This window comes from Anas acuta, chromosome W (genome assembly GCF_963932015.1).
Source record: "Anas acuta chromosome W, bAnaAcu1.1, whole genome shotgun sequence".
NCBI lineage: Eukaryota > Metazoa > Chordata > Aves > Anseriformes > Anatidae > Anas > Anas acuta.
The window spans coordinates 19,477,866-19,505,014 of NC_089016.1; the positions used below are offsets into that span (position 1 = coordinate 19,477,866).

The 27,149-nt window shown below is 48.8% G+C and overlaps 1 protein-coding gene across 1 annotated transcript; it reads right to left on the reverse strand.

Moving 5' to 3' along the window:
• Positions 1–56: 56 nt before the first annotated feature.
• Positions 57–25,103, reverse strand: SKOR2 (SKI family transcriptional corepressor 2). The gene is given in 10 exon segments (XM_068665323.1): positions 57–1,844; positions 2,083–2,148; positions 14,565–14,639; positions 14,965–15,025; positions 15,682–15,705; positions 15,707–16,424; positions 16,426–17,044; positions 17,047–17,842; positions 24,544–24,654; positions 25,050–25,103. Coding segments are annotated over 8 exon segments (2,475 nt in total). The 5' UTR covers positions 17,810–17,842; positions 24,544–24,654; positions 25,050–25,103; the 3' UTR covers positions 57–1,695.
• Positions 25,104–27,149: the final 2,046 nt, after the last annotated feature.

Consider the following 27,149-nt stretch of genomic DNA (forward strand, 5'->3'; position numbering starts at 1 on the left):
TTTTCTTTTATTTAACACATGGCCAGCACATTCCATACCTCCCAGGCAACACCCTGTCGTGGTTCCGCTCGAGTGGGCAGCCGAGCTCCACCACAGCCGCTCTCTCACTCCCCCTCCTCAAAGAGGAATGGGGAGAAAATACGATGAAAAGGGCTCAAAGGTTGAGATAAGGACAAGAAGATCACGCTGTAATTATTGTAACGGGCAAAACAGACTCGGCATAGGGAGATAGTAAGATTTATTGCCTATTACTAACAAGCTAGAGAAGTGAGAAACAAAGGAAAGAAAACAAAAGCACCTTCCCCCCCCATCCACCCTCTTCCACCTCCTCCCCCCGAGCGGTGCAGGGGAACGGGGGAATGGGGGTTATGGTCAGTCTACAGCGCTTCTTCTCTGCCGCTCCTTCTCGGTCACTCTCGTCCCCTGTGCTGTGGGGTCCCACCCACGGGATACAGTCCTTGATGAATTGATGCGGTGTGGGCTTCCCACAGGCAGCAGCTCTTCCAGAGCTGCTCCAGATATGGGTCCGTACCACGGGGTCCATCCCTCAGGAGCAAACTGCTCCAACCTGGCTCCCCCACGGGCAGCAGCTCCTGCCAGGTCACCTGCTCCTGCGTGAGCTCCTCTCCATGGGCTACAGGTCCGGCCCAGAATCTGCTCAGGCAAGGGTCTTCCACAGGTGGCAGCCTCCATCGGTGCAGGGCCACCTGCTCCACCATGGTCTCCTCCACGGGCTGCAGCGTGGAACCCTGCTCCTCCATGGTACTCCATGGGCTGCAGGGGGACAGCCTGCTTCACCATGGTCCTCACCACAGGCCGCAGGGGACTTCTGCTCCGGCGCCGGGAGCACCTCTCCCCCTCCTTCTGCACTGACCTTGGTGCCTGCAAGGCTTTTCCTCACTCCTCTCACTCTCCCAGCTGCTGTGTGGCACAGCGTTTTTTTCCCTGTCTTACATATGCTCTCACAGAGGCGCAAAACAACATCGCTTATTGGCTCAGCTCTGGAAAACAATGGGGCCCTTACCAAACATGGGGCAGCTTCTAGATCCTTCTCACAGAAACCACCCCTATGGCCCCCTGCTACCAAAACCTTGCCACATAAACCCACTACACACCCCATTCATCAGACATGGGGCAAGAGCCCTCTTAAACAACCCATTTCAAGATGAAAAATCCAAACTGTTATTTCCACTCCTTAAACACGCTCCTTAAACTCCAAATCAATTCTCCAGCATCAGCTAGAACCACAAAAACATGTCCATAAATTACCCTGCCTTCAAAAGCCTCCAAGAAGCTGGTTAAGAACACTGACATCCCTGTACCGCCAGAAGTTCCCAACAGGTTTCCTGATATCCAGCCATTCCTTCCTGCAGAGAGGGAGTGTGGCACAGGAAGTGGTGTAATGGCTCTGTGCTAGAAGACCCCCTCCCTTCCAACAGGCTTTAACAGATTTTTATTAGATCTGGGATCAAAGTTCACTGGGAGGCAGAGATACCCCCCATTTTCTACTCCTGATGACGCACTGTTTTCAGTGTTATCAAATCCAGATACACCAAAACAGACATCCAGCTTCAGATTTTCTCTACAAAAGACCTGCTTAGGAAGCCTGAAAAGCTACAGCAGATGTTCCATCAACCTCAGTAGAACTAAGCCAAAAATCCTGGCAAGATAACTGAGAACATACTGCTCCCGCTTTTAACAGTCCAACAACAACCCATGAATAACACCAAAACCACAGATAAATGTCTTACTGAAGACAGGGAATGATGCATTTCCTTTCAACGCCTGGAATTCCTGTTCTAGCCTCCTCTGTAAGTCAATTTGTTCAAATTTGTTCAAACCTTCTGGAGTTCCTCTAACAAAGAGAAAAGTGCTTTTACTAATCTGTATAAATAATTCTTGAGTTAACAGTCGTAAAGCAATTCATTACTATAAGACAAAATATTTTAGCAGTCATTAAAAAAGCGTTGCATAGACCTACAAGAACAAAAGACCTCCAGAACAAAAATGCCCCCTATTACACTTATATTTTATTAAAACAAAGACTAGTTTTATAACATAAGAGGCCCTTATTTATTTTACCTTTCCCCATGTTTTCTACATCCTTCTTCAGTGAATGATGTGAATTGGTTTCTTGTGTGTGTTCACCTTAAAAAAAAAGAAAAAAAAAGTTACTGATTTACCGATACTGCTTTCCACCAGTATTGTCTTTATTATGCAACTGCTTCAGAGAATATGGAATGAAAAAGGAAAAAAAGATACAAAGAAAGAATAAGATTAGGGTTTCCTTACAGCATCCAAGTGTCATTCACAAACAGGACAAGCCCTGCCTGAGACCAAAGACGTTTTTCCTCATACGGGCTCTGAAACCCCAACTGGGTACCACCTGCACTCCTCTGAAGCTCTGGCTCCTCTCAGGGTCTCAGGCATGCTACTGCACACTGCTCTCTTGGATCCAAAAACACTCTGCCAAATTTTACTTCTTGGACACATTTTGTGAGTACAGCACATTTTCACGTGCCTTGTAGAAGCAACTGCAGGACTTGCATTTGCTTCTAGTTCAGTAAAGTGTTTACCCAATCACTGCTTCCTGCAGGTGAGACTTGAGGTCTCCATGATACCAAGGAGAGTTCCTCTTCCACGTATGCTGCCAAACTGGTCCACGCTTTCATTCCAACCCCTCCTGAAGATGCTCTTATCGGAGAATGACTAGAAGTGAGCTGAGAAAGGGGCAGAGCTTTGTCTACAATCTCATCTCCTCTCTTCACAACAGGAAATCCATGCTTTCTAGATGGGTAGGATCCTGTTCCAGAATCCACACGCAAAATCCTTTTCCATAAGCCTCTTCGCCTTCCTTGTCTCTTTAACTTTATAATCTTCTATAGCTCCATGCCAAGGAGCATGTTGTTAATTAAAAAAAAAAAAAAAGGCGATCGGCTCTGGGGCAGACGTGTTCTGCAGCGGAGTGGGGAATCGGACAGGCAGGGCTTTTTTTTTCCGGCATCGAGCCCACTTGAGGAAGCCGCCAGGAACCCGGCAGACCTCGCGAGGGAGGCTGACGAGGCGTAGGCGGAGCCAGCAGCGCCCCCTCCACGGCCGTTCAAAAGGTGCCCCTAGGGAGCGCGGGCGATCAGGGACTGGCGCGGCAGTTCATGTGGCAGCAGAGCAGAGCAGAGCGTTCCCCCCGCCCATACAAACAACTCCTCTAACGGCGGTCTATTGCTACCTAGGCTGCAATGGTCTCCACCAGGCACAGTGCTCTCTCTAGGAAGTCTGTACGCATCCAGACTGACTGCCAGCTCAAAAATGCAGCAGTTCAGGTCTCTGGATGCAGGGAGTGTCTGAGCCTTTTGCTACCATCTATGGGAGGCAGAGAGACTGTATGCGTGAGGTGCGAGCAAGTGGATGACCTGGTCCGCACGGTGGCAGAACTCACGGAGGAGGTGGAGAGGTTGAGGGTTATCAGGGAGTGTGAGCAGGAGATAGACTTGTGGAGCAACTCCCTGCAGGGCCTCAAGGAGAGGTACCGGGGTGAGACACTGTACTGGGTCTGGCTGGAATGTTAACTTTCCCGGCAGCAGCCCATACAGTGTCATACTCTGTACTTGTAGCTGGAACAGCAGTGTTATCACACCAGTGTTGTGTCTACTGCTGAGCAGCAGTGGCACAGTATTGGGCCTTTCTCTAACCCTCCTAGGGGGTGGGCAAAAAGTGAGAAGAGAAACATCACTAGGGCAGCTGACCTAAACCAATCAAAGGGATATTCCATACCATGTGATGTCACACAGCAATAAAAGGTGGAAACAGGAAGAAGAGGGGAGGGGTGGGCTCTCGCTGAGAAGATGTCGGTCCTCTTCTCGAACACTGGCTGCGTGCGTTGAGGCCTTGCTTCAAGGACGTGGTCAATCATCGCTCATTTGTGGGATGTAGAGAGTAATTTCTTTCCTCTGCACTTCCATATAGCTTTCATTTATTTTGTTTGTTTGTTTTCCTCCCTTCTTTTTATTTTTCCTTTTCCCCTTTCCCTTTTTATTTCCCCTTAGTTAAATTGTTTAGTTCATGGTAGTCTTTATTTAATTATTATAATTATTTCCCTTTAATTAAATTATCCTTATCTCAACCTGTGAGTTGTTCTTTGCTTTACTTCTCCCCCTCCTCATCTAAAAGAGGGGGAGTGAGAGAGCGGTTGTGGGGTTTAGCTGCCCAGCACGGTAAAACCACCACAGACACCCCAAATGGGGGTGGACCCCCTGCCCTGTTGCTGTCGGGCAGAGAGAGGGGACCTAGGAGTTGAGGAATGGAGACAGGTCCCTGGTCGACATCGAAGGTGAAGTCCCCCCCTGCTGGACCCACCTTCCCAGGTGCCCTTACACAACAGGTTTGAGGCCCTGGAGCTTGAGAGACTGGTAGGTGAGGAAGAGGTAGAAAGTGTTCCCAGGAGGATGCCTAGGGCGAGGAAGTCAACTCCCCGCCTCAGGACTGCTTCCACCAAGAAAGAAAGAAGGGTGATTGTTGTAGGTGACTCCCTTCTCAGGGGAAAAGAGGGCCCTATTTGTCAGCCTGACCCTACCCGTAGGGAAGTCTGCTGCCTCCCTGGGGTCAGTGTCAGGGACATTGCCAGAAAGCTTCCCAACCTGGTTCGCCCCTCTGACTATTATCCTCTTTTAATAATCCAGGCTGGCAGTGATGACATTGAAGAGAGAAGCCTGAAGGCTATCAAACAGGACTTTAGGGGGCTGGGACGATTAGTGGAGGGAGCGGGAGTACAGGTGGTGTTTTTGTCTATCCCTACGGTGGCAGGGAGGGGTACGGAGAGGACACAGAAAGCCCACCTGATAAACATGTGGCTCAGAGGCTGGTGCCAACACAGAAATTCTGTTTTTTTTTGACCATGGGGCGCTTTACTTGGCACCTGGCCTGATGGCTGCAGACAGGTCCCTATCTCTAAGGGGAAAATGGATACTTGGCCAGGAGCTGGCAGGGCTCATTGAGAGGGCTTTTAACTAGGTAGGAAGGGGGACAGGGCTGAAACGAGGCTTGTTAGAACTGTGCCAGGGGGAACAATGTCAAGGCTGGGAAAGAAGGCAATGGCCCAACTGAAGTGCATCTACACTAATGCACACAGCATGGGTAACAAACAGGAGGAGCTGGAAGCCATTGTGCAGCGGGCAGGCTACGACTTGGTTGCCATCACGGAAACGTGTTGGGACCACTCTCATGACTGGAGTGCTGCAAAGTCTGGCTATAGGCTCTTCAGAAGGGACAGGCAGCACAGAAGGGGTGGTGGTGTGGCTCTCTACATTAGAGAGTGTTTTGATGTTGTGGAACTTGAGGCTGGGAATGATAAGGTTGAATCCCTATGGATTAGGATCAGCAGGAAGGCCAACAAGGGAAGCACCCTGGTGGGGGTCTGTTATAGACTGCAAAACCAGGATGAGGAGACTGATGAGTTGTATAGGCAGCTGGCAGAAGTTGCGAAATCCTCAGCGCTTGTTCTCATGGGGGACTTCAACTTCCCTGACATATCCTGGAAGCACAACACAGCCCAGAGAAAGCAGTCTAGGAGGTTTCTGGAGAGCGTGGAAGATAGCTTCCTGACGCAGCTGGTTAGTGAGCCTACCAGGGGAAGTGCCCCGCTAGACCTTCTGTTCACAAACAGAGAAGGACTGGTGGGAGATGTGGTGGTTGGAAACTGTCTTGGGCAGAGTGACTGTGAAATGGTAGAGTTCTCCATTCTTGGAGAATCCAGGAAGGGGACCAGTAAAACCGCTGCATTGGACTTCCGGAGGGCTGTCTTTGAGCTGCTGAGGACACTGGTTGGTAGAGTCCCTTGGGAGGCGGTTCTGAAGGGCAGAGGGGTCCAGGAAGGCTGGGCACTCTTCAAGAAGGAAATCTTAATGACGCAGGAGCGGTCTGTCCCCACATGCCCAAAGACAAGCCAGCGTGAAAGAAGACCGGCCTGGCTGAACAGAGAATTGTGGCTTGAGCTTAGGAGAAAAAAGAGGGTTTATAATCTTTGGAAAAGAGGGCGGGCCACTAGGGAGGACTGTAAGGATGTTGCGAGGCTGTGCAGGGACAAAATTAGAAAGGCCAAAACTCATCTGGAGCTCAATCTGGCTACTGCCGTTAAAGACAACAAAAAATCTTTTTACAAATACATCAACGCAAAACGGAGGACTAAGGAGAATCTCCATCCTTTCCTGGATGCGGGGTTAAACTTAGTTACAAAAGATGAGGAAAAGGCTGAGTTGCTTAACGCCTTCTTTGCCTCAGTCTTTAGCGGCAATACCGGTTGTTCTCTGGATACCCAGTACCCTGAACTGGCGGAAGGGGACGGGGAGCAGAATGTGGCCCTCACTATCCATGAGGAAATGGTTGGCAACCTGCTACAGCACTTGGATGTATGCAAGTCAATGGGGCCAGATGGGATAACCCGAGGATACTGTGAGAACTGGTGGAGGAGCTGGCCAAGCTGCTTTCCATCATTTATCAGCAGTCCTGGCTACCGGGGGAGGTCCCAGTTGACTGGTGGCTAGCAAATGTGATGCTCATCTACAAGAAGGGCCGGAGGGTAGACCCAGGGAACTATAGGCCTGTCAGTTTGACCTCAGTGCCAGGGAAGCTCATGGAGCAGATTCTCTTGAGAGTCATCACACAGCACTTGCAGGGCAAGCAGGTGATCAGGCCCAGTCAGCATGGGTTTATGAAAGGCAGGTCCTGCTTGACGCACCTGATCTCCTTCTATGACAAAGTGACGCGCTGGGTGGATGAGGGAAAGGCTGTGGATGTGGCCTACCTTGACTTCAGCAAGGCTTTTGACACCATTTCCCACAGCATTCTCCTCAAGAAACTGGCTGCTCTTGGCTTGGACTGGCATACGCTTCGTTGGGTTAAAAACTGGCTGGATAGCCAGGCCCAAAGAGTTGTGGTGAATGGAGTCAAATCCAGTTGGAGGCCAGTCACTAGTGGCGTTCCCCAGGGCTCGGTGCTGGGGCCGGTCCTCTTTAATATCTTTATTGATGATCTGGATGAGGGGATCAAGTTCACCCTCAGTAAGTTTGCAGATGACACCAAGCTAGGTGCGTGTGTCGATCTGCTCGAGGGTAGGAAGGCTCTGCAGGAGGATCTGGACAGGCTGCACCGATGGACTGAGGTCAACTGTATGAAGTTCAACAAGGCCAAGTGCCGGGTCCTGCACCTGGGGCGCAATAACCCCAAGCAGAGCTACAGGCTGGGAGATGAGTGGTTGGAAAGCTGCCAGGCAGAGAAGGACCTGGGAGTGTTGGTTGATAGTCTGAATATGAGCCAGCAGTGTGCTCAGGTGGCCAAGAAGGCCAAGAGCATCCTGGCTTGTATAAGAAGCAGTGTGGCCAGCAGGGCTAGGGAGGTGATCGTCCCCCTGTACTCGGCTCTGGTGAGGCCGCACCTCGAGTACTGTGTTCAGTTTTGGGCCCCTCACTACAAGAAGGACATCGAGGTGTTCGAGTGAGTCCAGAGAAGGGCGATGAAGCTGGTGAGGGGTCTGGAGAACAAGTCCTATGAGGAGCGGCTGAGGGAGCTGTGATTGTTCAGCCTGGAGAAGAGGAGGCTCAGGGGCGACCTTATTGTGCTCTCTAGAGATACCTTAAAGGAGGTTGTACTGAGGTGGGGGTTGGTCTGTTCTCCCATGTGCCTGGTGACAGAATGAGGGGTAACGGACTAAAGTTGCGCCAGGGGTGTTTTAGGTTGGATATTAGGAAGAACTTTACTGAGAGGGTTGTTAGGCATTGGAATGGACTGCCCAGGGAAGTGGTGGAGTCACCATCCCTGGAGGTCTTTAAAAGACGTTTAGATGTAGAGCTTAGGGGTATGGTTTAGTGGAGGACTTGTTAGTGTTAGGTCAGAGGTTGGACTTGATGATCTTGAGGTCTCTTCCAACCTAGACAATTATGTGATTCTGTAAATACAATTATAACAACCAGCTGAGAAAAAATTAACACCAGCTGGATTTGCACCTAAAGGATACACATGTGAGGTCAACGAAGTCAGAGACTTCTGTCTTTGGTTGCTTACATCACTTTTAGTGATACAGTAGTTAAAAAATGTTCTAAATAACATATTTTCACTATTTCTAGATATATACATACTGCTTCTTTCAGCCTTTTACACTGCAAATAAAACCCAAGAAAACAAACAAACAAACAACAACAAAAATCTTCACAAAGTGTTATATTCACCTGGATGACAGTTTGACTTAAATACAAACCTTTTGACAGAAGGTTTTATTTTAATTGTCTTGGGTGATTTTCTCCTCTACTTTCTATCAATAGGGTTTTGAAAAAAAAAAGCCTGGAAAACACATTTTTAAAAGACAAAATACCACTCTCACTGAAATAACTGGGAGATTTTCTATTACTTACAGTTGAAATATAATAGGACTCTCAGTAATTAAGAAAATCTTTGGTAAGTAGTCAATTATCGAACTAATTGGACTAATTCTCACTTTTGTCCAGACAGTAAATGCACATCATTAAATACTGTTGAATAACCACAAGAAGGACACACATGTAAAGCTACTCGTGTATTTACATATTTGGAAGAAAGAGTCAAAAAAAAAAAATCTTGGTTTGGGGGGAAAATAAAAAGCTATAGCACTGAAGAAGTCACTGTACAACAGGTAAGATAGTATGAGTTTTTTAAGTAGCTGCTGTCACAATGCATTTGATAGTACATTGTTACGATATGCAAATTTGAAAATTGAATTGGAATGTCTTGTTTCATATGCAATCAGAAATCTTTTCACAAAACATTTATTTCTGTTTTTAAAAATCGATGTATTCTTATATCCAGTAAATCTTGAGGTCATAATATATGCAACATATCCAATAGCTATGCATTTCAGCATCTGCTCTCTTTTCTTATGTCCTTATTAAAAAAAAGAAACAATTAATTCAGGCATACACATTTACACAATTGATACCCGGTGCCAGCAATTCAATTTAAAAAATCTGTTTACATAACACAATTATAAAAAAAAAAAAAAAAAAGTATTATATTTGATATAAACAAAGTATTTTCTACAGGTAAGCTGTCTCACCACATTAAAAGAAATAAGCTTAAAAAAAAGAAAAAATATATCACTTTTTGGGCAGTGGTTTGAAGCGTTCCCATAATGCAAAATGGCCTTTTTTATCTTAGTTAACATAATCCAGTTTTAAACAGGATTGCTAGGAAAAGAAGTATTTTCATAGATAAATACAGAATGAGGGTATACAATCAAAAATGAAAAAATTAAGTTTAGGAAGGGTATTTATTAAATTATAAATATTAGTGTATTTTTCCAAACAATTTAATTTTAGCCATTTTTTTCTGAATGTTTTATGCGCAATTTTGAGGGAGAACAGACTCAGACAGAAAGTAACAGGATTCTTCATGGGTGGGAAGAGAAAGGGGAAGAGACGAGATCCTAGTACAGAGCATGGCAGCCACACAGACGGCTCTTTCCCAGCTGCTTGGATGAGCTTTCAGGGCCATATGGTTTGAGGCTGCGACTCACTGGGACTTAAAGAACTACATTAAAATGAAAATAGGTGTGTGTAGTATGATGAAAAACTTCTCCAGCATTTATAGCCTCCTTACTAAACTACTGAAAGGGATTATTAGAAAATCTACAATCCTTGCCTCTCAAATAAGTAAAGAATAGGAAGGATAAAGTGAACGTATTTAAAGACAAAACCCAGCACATCAGTTTTAAAGAATCAACCGCATTTTTAAACAGCTTTCTGATGTTCAAACAAGGCCTTGACATTATTATTGTTAATGGTAATAATGATAACAATCAGATGAGTTTCACCTTTCCAGTCCCCCTCAAAATGATAATCAGGAAACTGCTCTTCTCAGTTTTTCCATACTTCCCAGAGGTCTTATCATGTGTTGTGTACTGTTATACCTTAATTGAAAGGGAGGAGGTATTGAATATTTAACCAGCTTCCTTTCTCTTAAATGTTAATTAAAAGCTAAATAGGTGTTTAAAAACAAAGAAACAGTAAGCCCAAAGAATTTTAATCAGTCTAAGAAAAAATCACTTCCCCTCATAATAGCTCCACCATAACTCTCTTGGGTCTTGTCTGCTAAACACAAACTTGGGCCTGCTCAGCAGCACATAAAACAAAAGCACTGAAAGCTGCACAACCCCCCTCTGTGGACATTTAGGGTTTGTTTCTGAGAGTTTCAGCTTTGTTTTAGTCAGAAAAATTGACCTGTACCTCAACAGCCTGCTGGCTAGGGGCAGGAGGGGACAAAATATCCATGGCCACTCTGCACTGCCTCTGCTAAAGCTTTCAGTATCTCTGTTCATGCCAATTAGCTCGGGTTCTTTCCACTTAGTGCAGACATTTTTAATCTGGAATAAAAGTGGGTTATATTTTGGGGTTACACAAATGGCATTCTTATTCTTGAACATGAACATCCACCCACGGAGGAAAGGAGAAGTGGTGTCTGTGGGTAGGCACGCCTCAAATGACTTTTTTCAGTTCTCTGAAAACAAGAGGTCCCTGTTTGTACATCAGCACAACCTCAGCTCTTGGATGCTACCATTTCATTAGCTCTGCACACACTGGAGTAATTAAGATTTGAATAAAAAAATAAATAAAAAATGCTCTGTCTGTGACTGGGCATCAGCCTTGTTATTCCTGGATGGCACTATGTACTGCAGAGCATACGTGGCCTGCAGCTCAATCCTACAAGGTGAGCTTCATGGTGAGAAAGCCTGCAGCATTGATGGTCTACCAGGACCGCCATAACTTACATGTGATTTTTTTTTTTTTTTGCTGGAGAAAGTACTGTGTGCAGGCACAAAAACCGCGGTGCTAACGATATTGGTATCTTCTGGGTACAAATATATATTTATTTAAAAAATATAGGCATATGTGAACCAGCAGACTTTGAGAGCTCTAAAGGCTCCATCTGTATTTACAATTAATGACTTGCTTTAGGACACGCACAGTTCTTGTGTTTGTCCTGAAGAAATCCTACCAAAACACACTCTTATTGAAAATATTCATGCAACTTGAATATTCATGCCACATTTGGGGGATGAATAATCAATAGGCTAATCAGACCTTTGGAAAATATGCCTATTTTAGGAAACATAATAAGCATATTTTAATTGCCTTTCTGTACTGGGGCTGATATACATGCCTTGCAAAATCTGGAGATTCAAATGTTAATTTGCTCTGAAAGTGGTTTAACTTTAAAACAAACTAGTACTATTTTTGCAGATATAAAGCCTAGCTTATAACCTCCATTTAAAGTTCAAAACATGGACATCCGATTTTAAAATACCTGAAAAATATCTCTAACAGCTGAAGGAAAAAACAGGTTGGGGATTTCACACTAAACATTCAAAAACTGTGACTGACAAAAAATATTAAATGTTTTAGACAACAAATCAATTGGCTTTTGGTCTGAGCCGTGGGCATACATCTGGGAAGTATTTCATAACTTTATTCTAGAAGCACAGAACACCATAGGGCTAGCACATTTCTAATTTTTGGTTTGTTTTAAATGGAAGGTGAGATTCTCACCAGCATCTAGAAGACGGGACTTACCCCCCCCCCCAAAAAAAAAAAAACAAAAAAAACAAACCACTGAATATTGTGAAACTTGCAAAAATAAAGAAATTTAACAATATTCTCCCCTTTTAATAATTCAAAGAGAGCTCCTAAACTCCTTAGTAATAACAGAAGAGAAAAGAGACAGGAATAGTAAATAAGGACCCAATCCTACCGCCTGTCTGCAGTTTTGTCTGCCGTGCGCATCCACGTACTCACATGCAACCTTATCTATTAATTTGCAGTACTGGGTCTCAAATTTAAATTTCACCCCCACTTCAACTTTTAACTTCTTTGCTTTTTGGAAAACCCCTTCCATAATGGATTCCACTGGATCCAGTGCTTTACCACTTATCCCCATAAAGACTATACAACTGTCCAGCTTGCCATACCTAAGACATACCATGCATTCCAATCCTCTACAAACTACTATAAATCTACAGTAATTGCACTAATATTTTCAGAGTTATTCTGGATATGTATTTATGAATAAATGAAAGAAGAATCTGGCTCACTGTTCCTTGTCTGAAGTTTCCCTGGAATGTTTGCCAAGCCATTTTTTTTAGAAATCAAAAGAAACAAAACCAGGGAAATCATAACAACATTTGAGAAGCTGGCTTCTAGCTGTTATCATCACTTACTTTTAGAACTCACATTTCTTATTAAAACAGATGCAAATTTAGATTGGTTTGGAAACAGCTTACTGAACTCAACTTCTCTTTAAAAAATATGCAGTATTTGCAACACAGCTTTACAATGCCATTGTGTGCCTGACATGCACAGCTTCTCTACCCTTCAACTGCAGGTGCCGAAGGAGGGATGGGATGGCAAACTGCAGCTTTCCAAAAAAACAAACAAAAAAAAAAAAAACAAAAAACAAAAAAACACCCAAAATTGGACTAGTTACATAAGTTGGTCATTGATATCTTTCAAAACTGCCATGGGAATATGAATAATTTTGAGCTCTTTTGGAACACTGCCTGACCAAAAAGAAGAGGGGGATTTTTGGATTTTCACCGACAGTTTACTGGCTGTGCAGTACGAACAGCTGCAGGATCATCAAGCCCTTATCTGTTTCAGCCTTGCAAATAGTTCTGCCTCGTATACCTTTCCAAGTTCACTGGCACATTGAGAATACTAAGCGAACATATGCAAATATTGTCTCTGGCACAGAAAATATGGCATTTGTTTTAGGACTCTTTTTGCTAAGTCTACTTAAGAAATACAAGTTGATCTCAAATCAAGAGGAATTTTTCCAGAATCATTTAATCTTTCTTAATCATATTAGGAACACACAGCTTTAAATAACTCATAAATGTATTGACTGTATTAAACAAATTGGAGAGCCAGGATATTCTGCAGAATGTTTTGACAATCAAGCACAAAAGCACTGTGAATATAACCCACTAATTCTGGGCAAGATTAAGGCGGCCTAATCCTATATGAATATACCGATACAAATCTTTCTGAAGATAATGGGACTGCTCTTGCCTAGAGAGCACACAGAAAGCATTTTCAGAAATGAGCCCCTAAACATTTTGCACTTCTTTACAGTCAATTTATCTCAGATCCAGTCCAGAGACCTTCAGACACCTAGGTGCTGCTCTCGGTTTACTCCGTATCTTTAAGACTCTCCCCAGATTCAAAACACACAGGGTAGGTAACATCTTTGAAAACTAAAATTTACATTTAAAATTACCAAGTAGATAAACATATAGCTGCCTCAGACACAGATTAACAATGAATACAAACATTTGGGTATAATATATAGAGAGGCGCTATAAAGTCTAAGTAAAAAAAGCAAAATATTGCCATAATTTACTTTTTAAAATGAGCATGGATAGAATCACTTTTGAAAAGACAAGAAAGCATTTTTTATTTTTTATTTTTTCAAAATATATTGGCCACAGCACAGGACACTTCCTATGCACAATGTACTGTATTCCTAAAAATTCTCAGGTTCTTAAGGTTTAGTTCTGCTAGTATCACTGTTGTGCTATCAGCAGTAACTGTTTCAAAATACAGAAGGTAATTAGGTACTATCCACTGGTCCACAACCTTGATCCAACTCAATCACAAAATTGACAAAATCTGAAATACTAATAGGTTTCTTCCTGATATGCTATACCTAAAGTAGGTTTTATCAAGTATTCCTAAAAAAATGCCCTTTAAAATGGGACAGATTTACAAATGTTTGTGATCTTTCAATTGTTCTCTGCTATTATATAAGATTTCTATAAGATCTCATTTCTTCATTTTCATTCCTTGTACAACTCTCTCTCCCCCCACTTGCTGTCTCATTTGACAGGCAAATTTGCAGACATTGCCTGAGGATAACAACCTCGTTTGACAGTCAATTAACCATGAATAGTCAAAGCCAAGGCAGTTTGCATTACATAAATGGAAAATTAGATTCCTTTTTCCCAAGAAACAAAACCCTCTCCTTAAGACACTGCAATAGACAACTTAGTATCAAAACTTCTAATCATGTCTTTCCCAAACCCCTTGGAGACATTTAGCAATCAGTAAAAGGTGGTTTCATTTAATTTGTATAATGTAATTTTTGTAAACGTATTATACATTTTGTGTAGAGATCATTATCATGGAGATAATATAAATGTTGGCATAGATGTCATAAAACACCTTTAATGTCTTTCTGACAGATATTAAAAGCAATAAGCTGTGATCCTTTATAATGGAAGGTTTCAAAGAGAACATTTCAATTATTGTCAGGTTATGCTTTTCCAGCCTGTTTCATTGTGTAACCTGATACATTTCTGAAATTTCTGCTGAAATATGTCCAGCAATTAATAATCTTATTCCTATTAATGTCTCTGCTTTTCACCTATTTGTATTTTTCTCAGTTATATCTGCTTGCAATTTATTATTAAAAATATTTTTACCCTTGTACTAAATATTCAGACATTTGATTATGAATTTGTCTCTTTATCCTCTACCATCTTCTGAGCCTACCTGCTATATCTCTCTAGAAGTCTCCTCCTGAAGGCTCTGAATCTGTGATGAAAAAATTATGCTCCTTGTTCTTATCTGAAATCCAAACAAAAGGCAGTGCTTAAAATACTTTTGCCAGCAAGAAACGGCAAACCAGAATGAGTATCAGAATCCAGAAAAAAGTAAATACATATCAGTATATTCAGCATGCACAGAGATGCATTTTGGATGTGAATGAATAGTGTTAAATTACCACCGCAGAGAGACTATTAGAATGTTTAATGGATTTTTTTTTTAATTGAAATCATGGAAGTGATTTATTTTTGTTTAAATTGAGGGACAGAGAACAAACCCACACAACACATGCAACTGAGAATTCCCACACCTTACGGCAAACGGGCAGACCTATGCCTGTACTCACCTGAGAAGTTATCCTCTTTTGTGGGCAAGATGACTTGATTGCTCTCCTTGCTTTTCTGATTCTAGAAAAACAGAAAAGAGCAAAACACACAAAATCAATACTGAAAACAATTAGGAGCAGATATGTAGTCTTGGGCAGATTACCAAGAGCGAGCACAAGAAGAGCACCCATGGGAACAACATTTTGGGGGATCCCACCATGTTCTCTTTCACAACTGCCTTTCAGGAAGGAATATGTTTCCCCCTGGAAACTTGTGGGCAACCTCCCAGGTGTGTGCAGGGTGGACAAGGGGCTAAGATTGGGCCTGGATTATTTTCTCCTGAGCATTAACCTGGGATGAAGGGGTGTGCCATTTCTCAATGACCACGAAAGACCTTGTGGTACCAGACACCAACAGCCATGTACATCACTGCCATGTGCTACACTGAGACAACAACTGAATAAATCTGCTCTTTTTAAGCCTCCAGGGCTGGACTGGGCTGGGCCCGGTGTGCTGGGCACATTGTGAGGCACTCGCTGCCTCAAAGCAGCTTGGTGCCAGGGAACAGAATGAGGGGCTGCAGTACATCAGTTTTGGGGTGGGGACACAGGGTGGCCCTGCCACTGCACCAGGCCCCATGGTGGCCTGGCACATGGTGGGGGGACTCATCCAGCAGGACTCATCACTTCTGCCACGCAGCCCACTCAGGATGAAGCCTGAAGGAGCAAGCCATTTACATCTTTGTAGGAGAGCTGCTCCTCCAGCAACGGGGTGGTGTGCTGGGCTGCTGCTGCCACTGCCAGCCTTGGGGTGCCTGGGAGGCAGCTGTGGTGGGACCTGGCCTTCGCCCAGCTTTTCCTCGATGGGCAGCCGGGTGAAGGGGATAGCAGCAGTGGGGCGATCCTGGCCACCCTTCTCCAGTGGACCCCAGGTGAGCAAGAAGTGACTGGAGGCCACCAGGTGATCAGCTTCCTCCTCCTCCTCTCTGTCCTCTTCTTCCTTGGGGGGCTTGTGCCCCTCGACGTCCACTTCCTTGGCCTCCTTCTCCTCGCTGCTGCCCTCGCTGGCGAAGCTGCAGCTGGTGCCTCCGGGGGAGAGGAGGTGGTGCAGGGGTGGCGACGGAGGGTTCAGGTGCCGGTCGCAGCCCCCCTCCTCGGGGGGCGGCAGCAGGAACTGCAGCGACGAGGCGGGGCGATGCGGGCCGCCGCCGTGCAGCTTGGCCAGGCTCTCCGAGTCCTCCTTGCCGCCCACCGGGCGGAAAGCGCTGGAGTGGTGGTAGCCACTGCCGCCACCACCCGACTTGCGGTCACCCCCAGCGGCTTCCAGCAGGTGCGGGATGTGCGAGGGGACCCGGCCGCCCCCCCTGCTGCCCCCTTCCGAGGCTGCGGGCGAGGCCGGCTCCACGCCGCCGCCTCCGCCAGGGGCCGACTCGAAGAGCGGGTCCCGCACCGCGGCGGTGGCTTGGGGGGGGAGCGGCGGAGGCGGGGGTCGCGGCCAGCCCCGGGGCTCCCGGCTCGCCGCCGGGCTCCGAGAGGTCCAGAAAGGCCTGGTGGAGCAGCCCGGCGCCGCCGCCCAGCGAGCAGCCCAAAGCGCCGGGGGGCTGGGGCGGCGGCTGCAGGTAGGTGGGCACCGGCAGGCCGGCGGGAGTGCGGGGCGGCCAGAACATGCAGAAGGGTGGGTAGAAGGTGGCGTCCTTCCTGCCGGGCCAGAAGAGCCCCGAGAGCCCCCCGCCTGACGCCCCCTCGCCGGCCTTGTGCCCCCCGCCAAGGGTCTCGGCCCCGCCGCTCCCAACGCCCTCCTCCTTCTTGTGGTACAGCCCGAAGGCAGCGACGGGGAAGCCGTAGGGGTGCGGGAAGAGCCCCCCGCAGGCGGGGAACTTGTGCAGCACACCGCCGAAGGAGCCCTTGCTGGGCACCGGGATGACCGGGTAGTTCCGCGGGCTCTTGCCGCCGTGCACCGCCACCACCTCCTGCAGCTCGTCGTCCTCCTCGAAGCGGGGCCGCTTCTGGTGCAGGTCCGGCGGTGCCGCCAGCAGGTGGGGACTCAGCAGCCCCCCGCCCACCACGGCGGCCGCCGCCTTCACCGAGCCCAGCAGGTGGCGGCGGTGGTGGCAGGGGCCAGGGGGACGGGTGGTAGGGCCCGCTTGCGGCTGCCGCCGTTGAACATGGCTTTGACGTCCTCCCAGGCGAAGACCAGCTCGTCCTGGGGGCTCTTGTTGGTGAGCTTGAGGTGACGGCACCACGAGTTGAAGTTGGCGGCATCAGGCTGCGTGTACTTGGCGTCAGGGGTGCGGTGCGAGTGGAAGATGAACTTGTTGGGGGAGAAGTACATGTTGCAGTAGCTGCATTTGATGCACTTGGCGCGGGAGCTGTTGTAGCGGGCCGGGATGAAGCTGCCCCAGCAGCCCCATGCACACTTGTGCGACACATTGAAGGCAAAGTTGTCTGGCAGTTTGGGCGGACAGTTCTCCCCCAGGAAGGACTTGCAGAGCCGCTCAGCCTCCCACTTGGTTATCATGCCACAGCGGCGAGAGGAGATGGGCATGGCCCCAGCCTGCCGCAGGATCTCCAGCTGCACCGGCGTGCACTGCACACAGGTGATACCCAAGGCCACCCGCCGGTTGTGAATCTCATTGTAGCTGAAGTTCTTGAGCAGCGTGTTGGAGATCTGTGCCAGGCACAGCCGCTCCTGCCCGTCGATCACCAGGGACACGATGGGGATGCTGTAGAGGATCACCTGCCCCACCTGGTTGGGCTTCATGGTGGCATGGCTGGCCCGCGGCTGGCTCATGGGGTCCGGTGGGTACGCGCTGGATGGCGACGATAGCAGGATGTCCGTGGGGCCGGGCAGCGGGCTCATCGCCATCTCCTCAGCGCCGGGGGGGCTGCTCTGCTCCAGCTGCGGCCGCCCAGGGAGAAAGGGGGTAGAGAGACAGAGCTGTCAGCCAGGGCCCCCATCGGGCAGGAGCCCGCCCACCCCATCAGACGGGTGCCAAACATCCCTGTGCGGCTCCCTGCTTGGCCGCGTTCCCAGACGGCGGCCCCGGCCCCTGAACCCGCCCTGAAAAGGGAGCGAGCGGGGCTCCACAACAAAGGGGGTGCTGAGAGCCGGGCCCGTTCTCACGCAGCGTTTCTCCGACGGCCAGCCCGCTTCTCCCGACCCACGCATCCCCCTCCGCTCCCCCCCAAGCAAATTCCCTCCGGGGAGGGGAGATGGAAAAAGTTCATTTCCCTGCCCTCCCGGCTCCCTTTACCTCCGCGGGTGCTCTCTAGCCGTGCCGCCGCCGGGCCCCCCTCCAACGGCACCTCCCCGTAGCAGCGCGGCCACCAGGACCCAGCCTCTGCGCAGAGCCTCCGCGTCAATCTGCCTGCCCCCGCAAAACCTGGGTGCGGTGACGTCAGCGGGGGAGGGGGGGAGCCGGGCCATGCCGCACACATTCCCCCGGCCGGGGGGTCCGCAGCCCTCCCTTTATCCTTTCTTCCCTCCCTCCCCGCACCAGGAGAGGTCGGGCGCCTAATCGGGGAGTGCCCCCCCGCCGCTGTCCCCCAGGACCCCACTCAGCACCCTCCCGGCCTTTCCCGCGCTCTGTCTTCTTTTAAGGGTTGGGGGACTTTTGCCTTCCCCCCCGCCCGCTTCTGAGGAACTAAACGTGCTCAATGAGTAAAAAAGCCGCGTCTTTCCGCAAACTGTTTCTGAATACCGTCAGAAATTACAGAGCTACAAGAAGGACATCGAGGTGCTTGAGCGAGTCCAGAGAAGGGCGACGAAGCTGGTGAGGGGTCTGGAGAACAAGTCCTACGAGGAGCGGCTGACGGAGCTGTGATTGTTCAGCCTGGAGAAGAGGAGGCTCAGGGGCGACCTTATCGCTCTCTACAGGTACCTCAAAGGAGGCTGTAGTGAGGTGGGGGTTGGCCTGTTCTCCCACGTGCCTGGTGACAGGACGAGGGGGAATGGGCTTAAGTTGCCCCAGGGGAGTTTTAGTTTGGATGTTAGGAAGATCTTCTTTACCAAAAGGGTTGTTAGGCATTGGAATGGACTGCCCAGGGAAGTGGTGGAGTCACCATCCCTGGAGGTCTTTAAAAGACGTTTAGATGTAGAGCTTAGGGATATGGTTTAGTGGGGACTGTTTGTGTTAGGTCAGAGGTTGGACTTGATGATCTTGAGGTCTCTTCCAACCTAGAAATGTGAGCTAGGGGAGAGAGGGAAAATTAAAAAAAAAAAAAAAAAAAGTTGATTTCAGGCAACAACACAGCTGCTGCGACCCAGGTGAGGGTGGTGGTGCCACGCTCCTCTCCCCAAATTGCGATTGGCAAAAAAAAAAAAAAAAAAACACGACAGACCCGGTCCGAGGTTCTCACTGAGGAGCCCACAAAAAGCAACACGGCGCAAATGGGATTTTTCTAATTGCGTTATGCCCCCAACGAGGGGCGGGGGGGAAATCCCCGCAAATCGTCTGCAGTACGGCTGCCATGTCTACCTCCTTCCCCCCCCCCCAAATAGGTGAAACAGATATTTCACGGTCTTGCCGAACCCCGGCAGGGAGCAGGGGGCTGCCAAAGGTCCCATCCCGGCAGCAGGAGAGAGCGAAGAGGCCAAGTCTGCCCACTGCCGTCTTTTGGGGAGAGGAAAACTGCGGAACCGGCTAAAAACCGCTTAAAAAAACAAGACAACAAACAAACAACTCTTTTCTAGCTAAACCGGGGGGAAATATTATAATACTCCTTTTTTTTTTTCCCCCCTTTTCACAAAAATTAATCCATCTCCGTCTTTCTCTTCATCTACACGAGCAATGCCAAACATTTCTGCGCGTTTACCCACAAAAAAGTGATGCGTGTTTTCCCTTTTTCTTTCTCTTTTTCGCTCGGCCGTCCCAGAGCCGGGCGAAAATCCCGGCGCCAACCAGGACACCCGCGGGCATCTCCGTCTCTCTCCGTTCTTTGTGCCGGGCAGCAGAACAGCAGAGCCCCCCCGATCGCTCGGGTCCGCGCTAACATGGCAAAAATCACACCTCTTCTTATTACTTCTTTCACTTCTTATTAAACTCCGCTCGCCCCCGTTCCGCAACTGTCACACAGAGCGTGAGTCCCTTTCTCCCTCCCTCCTGCTTTCCCGAGCCTCTTCTGCACGGAGCCCGCTGCTTTCGTGCGAGCAATAGCTGTAAGCATCACATTGTTGACATTTTAATCAATGCTTCCTAGCCATACTTACATGAATTTTACACTTCAAAACTCTCCTCCGCCAGCTAACTGATTCAAATTGTTTTATTGGTTAAACCCGTGTCACAAATTGTATGATCTATTACCACGCCATGGATAAAAAAAATCTCCCTTCCTTGTCTTCTCTTCCTCGGTGCTTAGCCGGCACCGGGATGGACGGGGGGGTTCCCGGGAGAAGCCGCCGGCCCTTGCGGGAGCTCAGTGCGTGCATCCCTGCAGAGGCCGCCGGGCTGCCCGCTCCCCCAGTGGCGGCGGAGCCCTTCCCCGACGGTTTCTGGGAGAAGCGGGGATGTGTAGCTTTGCTTTGGGCTCTGAGCCCTGCGATGGAGGAGGGTTACAAGCTGTTTTAAGGGGTGAAAGGGACGCGCGGGTCGTGCAACGTGCCTTCAACAAAGGTCCCCCCTCAGATCGAGCCTCGCAATCCGAGAGAGGCTGAAAGCACAGGCTCGGTCCGGGGCAGTCGTCAGCCAGTGCTTGCCTCTCATTTCATGGTCATTAAACAAAAAGCAAAAGTAAACTTGTTCGTTCATCTGCTCAGCTCCATTGGTCTCTTCACACTCCATAGCAGAAATTGAAGGGCTTCCTTAATTTCTGCTGTAGGGAGAGCTGAACCCCATGGGGCCTGTCCTCGTGGACAGGAGAGTGCTGGACAGTGCGTGTGACACAGCACAGCCACATCAAGGGGCCTCAGCTCGGCGGAGCTCTCCGAGGTGAGAGCAGACCGATCCGCTTCAGCGCCAGGGCGAGCAGATATACCTTTCTACTTTTTCTCCATGTAAACATGTTAGGAATTCTCACGGAGCAGTGCGACAAGGGCGCGGGATGAGGGTGATGGAGAAAGGTCAGACTGCCCAGGGGCCGGGCAGATCCCGCAGGTGGCCCCGAGGAGGGCACGTCCCACAGGGCTGCACCAGCCGCCAACAACCCCACAGACACTACCGGGGCCGGCCGGAGTCCAGCCCAGCCCGCACCCCACTGGGGGGGGCGGCCATCCCGACTTGGAAGGTGTGTCCGCACTCTTCCCCCCCCCCCAGTAGCTGCAAAGCCGGGCTCCCGTCCTGCAACTGCCTCCACCTAGTCCCCTTCGTCTTCCCATCTCCCCCCCCCCCCCCCCCCTTCTGTTGCTGTTTGCAATAGCTGGGTCGGAGCCACCTCCTTAGAGGAGAGAAGGGAAAGTGGACAAACTTCTCCCAGAAGCTTGAGAGGGATAAGTACGAGTCCTAGCTCCTTTTCCCTCTTCCCTTTCCTATCGCGATCCTGCCCTGGAGTGGCTGGAAGAGAGGCGAAAGCAGATCTCGCTGCGAATTGCTTCGTGCAAAAGCGAGCAGCAGAGAAAAGCGGCCAAGTTTAAACCACCCCATCTTATCCTTACGGCCTTTAATTACTTCCACGGCGCTTAAATATTGTAGCGGACAAGCCACAAGGAACGAGATAACCTCACTACCTTTAAGAAACTACAAAGAAAACCACCCCCAACGCAGACCCATTCCCTCCTCCCACCCCTCCACATCCCATTGAAACTTACAGCCGTGAAAGTAGTAGGCATACGAGGTATCGTTATAAACCCATTTTTCCTAACAAAATTTAGGTGGCAAAGGAGGTTTTAAAAATAGTTTTGGGTACATTTCGCTGAGCTACTTAGTCTACAGCAAGGCCATTTTCAATATATATATATTTCTTAATCGCGTTTTGTTATATTAAGCGGAAAGCAGAGGGGCAGTTGGAATAGAGGTGGTCCCATCTGGAAAATCCCGGAGCTCATTTAGATCACATCACTTCGGGCTTTTGTCTCTGCTCTTTTATAACCCAGCTAGGGACAACAAAAGGGCAGAGATCTATGCGGATTTTTTTTCCAGTGGCAAAAGGACACCTCGAAAAGATGCGGCTACAATCATTACAACAGGAAGGGAAAAAGACTCAAGCGATCTTCTCCCGGCACTTTACAGGCACTTGGAGAGTTTAGGGCTCAGACACTTCGGGGGAGTTTGATACCCCTCCAACAGCTGAAAGCCAGCGAGGCAGCTGAAGGAAAGGAAGCGCGAACAGCATCATCTTTTGTCTGAGGGAGCCCTGTTAACTTCCCAATTTAATACGCTCCGAGTGATGAAAACCGAGTTGGCCGTTGCCGAAGGTACGTGCAGACCCCTGCCAGCACATGCCAGGACCCCCGTCGGGGGAAGGGGCCCCACCGGCCCCCAGCACCTACCCACCCGAAACAGCACAAAAATTGCTGTTTGCGATCTTGCTTTCCTCGGAGAAGAAGCGACTCGCAGCCCGCAAGCACTGCGACGCAGCCCATCCTCACCCTCCCTAGCGCCTAAAAGCGCAAAAAAAAAAAAAAAAAAAAAAACAACAATTTTTGTCCTGTCTGGGGATGCGGTGGCATGAGACAATAGCTGCACCTTTAGAGGTGGGTTAATTAATCCCCAGGGTAGGGAAAGATCCCAAACGAAAGACACCTCAACTATTGATTTTACTTTCTGATGCATAGATCAAAGCGCTCTGAATGTCTTCCATTCTTTAAATATTTATACGCGCATTCTTTAAATATTTAAATGAACAACAAACTTCCACGACAGTAAACCGAGGCCCCGACCAGGCTTAGGACCGACGACCCCAAACTTCCGAGGGAAACGTGATGTTATGGGACGAAGACTCATCGCGTCAGTAAATAATTCAGTTTTGCCTCTTCCAGAACCCAGTAACCTTGGGTGTCTTAGAAAGCAGCTCGTACAAATAGGCAATTAAGATGAACGCTGAGACTTTCAGAGGAGATATAATGAACCAGCTTTAATTACTATTACATTTTCAATTTCAAGATATACAGATTTAAATTTATTTTCACCTAAATTGTGTATATGGCTTTTTTTTTCCATGCTAAGAAACTAATTGCCACCAAGCTTGCCACTGAAAAAAGTCTGAAGTACTTTCCAAACCCTGTTTCCCAACACACAGTAATAATGATACATTTATCACTACTGATGAACACCCACTGGTTTATTATTACTTTGTTGCAACTATTGCAATCAAGAGGTTTATTTATTGTTAACATTCACTTAAAGCTGAATGTTAACGACTCTTCTGAATTCACTGAAGAGTTTAGTTATATTTCAGGAGTAGTTACGCTTCGCGTTTCAGAAACGGCATAAAAGGAGAAGAAATGCTGGGTGATTTTTTTTTTTTAAAAGCTGCTTCTTAAGAGTCTGTTTGAGAGGATTTGTCGGATTTTCAACAAAAAGTTGAAAAAGGCTTGGCACAATGCACGTACTTGACTGTAGCTAAATACGTGAGTATTTTATTACAGGAGATTCATTCGTTATTGATAAGTGTCTGCAGTAACTTCCTACTATGTGGAGTTGTATTTTATGAGGAATGCACAACTTCTGGGGATTGGGAGTGTTTGGCTTTTACACTCCTGCTCTCCTTGACAGTTCACATTACCCACTTAGGGGTCTGGCTCATCACCTTCTACCTATCTCCAACCAAATGGAACGTCTTTCCCCTTCTACCACCACATCCCCCTCTCCCCCTTCTTCCTCGCCATGATTCCATCACTATGTTAAGTGATTCATCGGGGAGGATGTTCTGCTACAAGCGCGCTTTCCCTACAGCCAGCTCTATATGGGTGGTTTTCAAGAGTTCGTATACACTGCAGTGAGCCCCTGCTCCGGGGCAGCTGACGGGCAGGAGCCGTGCAACAAGCATGCAGCCGTCGAGCAAGGGTTTGGGGGGAAAGAGGGCTTTCCCCAGGGCTGCTCCCACCTGCATCCCCCCCCCCCCCCCCCGCTTTGGCCGCAGCTCTCCGGCCCTCAAAACCCTCCGGGCGCAGTCGGTAAAAATACTAATAAAAATGCATCGTCTTCTCTCCCCACGACGTTAAACCTCGGAGCTACTGGTAGAGGCTGTTGCCGTTTCCTATCCCACCTCTTGGTGTTTCCCAGCCCCTCCCCCCCACATCAGCCCCCTCCCGGCGGGAGCGGTGGAGGCCGAGCCCCCCGAGGGGTTCCCGCTTTGGGGAGTACCCATGCCTGCACCTCGCGGCCGTTCCCTAAACCCAGCCCGAACTTCACGATCTCGAACAGAAATTTAGAAAAGACATAAGAATTATATACGTAGCTATGTGAGAGAGAAGACGACGCACATCCCCAATTAATCGCCCTTCCCCTCCACTACAGCCCAAATTTGCGGGAGACAAGGCAAGGGATCCTCCTTGGGCCCCCTTGCCCCACCATCAGGTGCCGAGCACCATCCTTCCCCTACCCCATGGCCGCACGACCCATCGCGACAAGCGACGATATCTCCTCGTTCTCAGCCCTAGGAGGTGGGTTCCCCACCTCTGTCCCTCCCAAGTTCCCCCCTCCAGTCCCAGCCCCACGGGCTTACCTGGCCGCCCGAGCTCCATGGAGGCCCCCCCCGGGCCACGCTCCGCGGAACTTTGGCTCCTGCCTCTGTCACGGCAGCTGTGCCACGGGTGGCTCAGGTCTCGGACGCCTTCTAGCAGGCAAGCCGCCCCCTCCCCCAACGCCCCTCCCTAGCCGGGGGGGGGGGGGGGGGGCAGCAGTCGCCCCCACTCCGCCGCCGTCGCCCCCAGGGCAGGTCCACCCCGACGGCTGCAGAGGATAGAGGGGGTGCCCCACACTTTATGAAGTGGGGCTAGAGGGGGGCAAGAGGCACCCTGGTGTGGGGGCGGGGTGGGCTCTGCTTTCCCAGATCCCCTCCCTTCCCCTAAAAAAAATAAAAATCCCTGCGCCCCTTCTCTGCCCCTCCCACTGAAAGCCGAACACCTCTGCAACACAGGGTGCTCTGTGGGACGGCAGGAGAGTACACCCCCCCCCCCCCCCCCCCCCCCCCCCAAGCAGGGCCAGAGGGGAAAGGAGAGACACAGCTACCTTCGCAGAGCCCCCAGCAAACACCCCTTCCTCCTCTCTTCCTCTTCTCACCCCCAATCACTCAACATACAGAACACGGCGGCTGCTTAAAAACACAAAGCCGGAGCCCTAATGAGTTCAATTACAATGTGGTAAACACATTTTCTCTATGCTTTAATTAAGACGGCTGTCCAATTTTAACTCATTAGTAATTCATTAAGAGAACAGCCAGTAGCTGGCTGCAAAGAGAGGAGCACCAGAGCTTATGCTGTTAGACTGCGTGCATACCCCAAGGTATTGGGGGACAGGAGAGTGTTGTGTCCCAACCCCTCCCCCCCACAGCAAAGGGGGCTCCCGGCCTCCAGAGCGGAGTCACCAGTTGTCCCGCTGCTGTGTCCTTCACCCATCAAGGATAAAGACTCTGAAGGAGCCAGGCTGGGGAAGAGGAGAGGAGGCCTGGGGGGTTTGTCCACATGCGTGCCCCCTTGATCTTCTTTGCTGGGAGAAGGGTGACAAGCTTATGGGGTGGGGGTGGGGCACAGCCAGGGCTCCTGCGGCCCCCTTGGGCCGGGATGGCCCCAAACCCAGCACTGGGAAAGCTTTGCACACCGCATTGCGCTCCCAAAAGAGACGCTTCAGTGCCCACAAAGCCTGTGTTGTTATTATTTTAATTTTAATAAACCTTTTTTCCTTTCTCTTTTTCTTCCTTTTTCATCTTTTATTTATTTTATATATATATATGTATATATATTAAACAGAAAAAGTCTTTGAAATGTATCTGGGCCAAGAAACAGGTCAAATTTACCTGGGCACCAAATTCGCTTTGGTGCATGCGTGAAGCCAGGGGTCCGCTGGGCAGGATCCTGCCCCTGCTCCCCACGGAGCTGGAGGGGTGCAAGGGGCTGAGGGGTCTTCAGGTGCTGGGGGGCTCCCCCAAGCCCCCCCTCAAGCCCTCATGCCAAAGCCCTCCCTGCCAGGCTGCTGCTCGCCTTTGTGCTGCGCTTTGGCGCAAAACCGAAACGGTTTGTGTGTGTGTGTGTGTGAATTTCCCTGTGTTTTGCCCTGAAGGTCCCGAGGAGCTCGGGACCCTCAGAGTCCCAGGTGGTCCCCGTGGACCTGTCCCTATCCCTGGGCTGGGGGCGGCGATGCCAGGATTTTGGATTTCCATGGAGGTCTGAAGCACTTTTGCTCCGAAATACAATGCCTGGGGGTGGCTCTGAGGGGGTATGGGCTGGGCAAGACCCCCCTTTCTCCCAAATCCCCAAACTAGTATTTTTATTATTTATGTTAGTAGCGTTGTTACCATTTTATCAAAGCTCCATCACACTGGGGGTTGCAATTATTTCTTTGGACCGACTGAAAGTTTATTTATTTATTTGGCAACTATTTGACGTTCTAAATCTGAAGATGCAAACAGGATTTAGCAGATTGGAGCCGGCTTGATCCAGTCCCCCAGGCTTACTGTGAGTTCAGAGAAAAGCACCTCTAGGTGCTTCAGAGAATGCCACAGAAAAGTGCCAAAAACCTTTCAGAAATTTCAAGAAGTTATTTTCTGGCCATGGCCTGATTTTCCGTCCCCCACAGTTTGGTTGAACCCCCCAGCCTGGCAGGGCTGCAGGTGGGCACACGCTGCCTCTGCTCTCTCCACACCCAAATTCAGGTGCAGTAAGAGGGGGGCTTCAAACTCCAGACCTGAGTTGTAAACAACCAAATCCCTTCTGAAGGAGCCTCTAGGCAGATCTCTCAAGAAGAAACTCTTAATAAGGGTCTCCTTCTTTGAGTAGATTTTGAGCAGTTATCTAAGACATATTTTTTATATTTTTCCCAAATAGCAGGTCCTCTCCTGGAGTTTTAATTTTCTTTTGGCTTCAGGCTTATAAAATTGGATTGTCTGGAATTAGGATATTTGGATATTGTTTCTCTTGATGTCAAAGGATTTTATTTTATTTTATTTTTATTCCCAACCCCCCAAGAGAATATGACAAACTCAGGATCAGGTCCTAGGGGAAGGCAAGACTGTGGGCTCCCTACCCAGGGCTCACAAGCAGCATCATTTAACCTGTTGCCCTGTTGTTGTTGTTACCTCCTTTGTATTTCTTGATCATAAAAGTACTGTCCCAA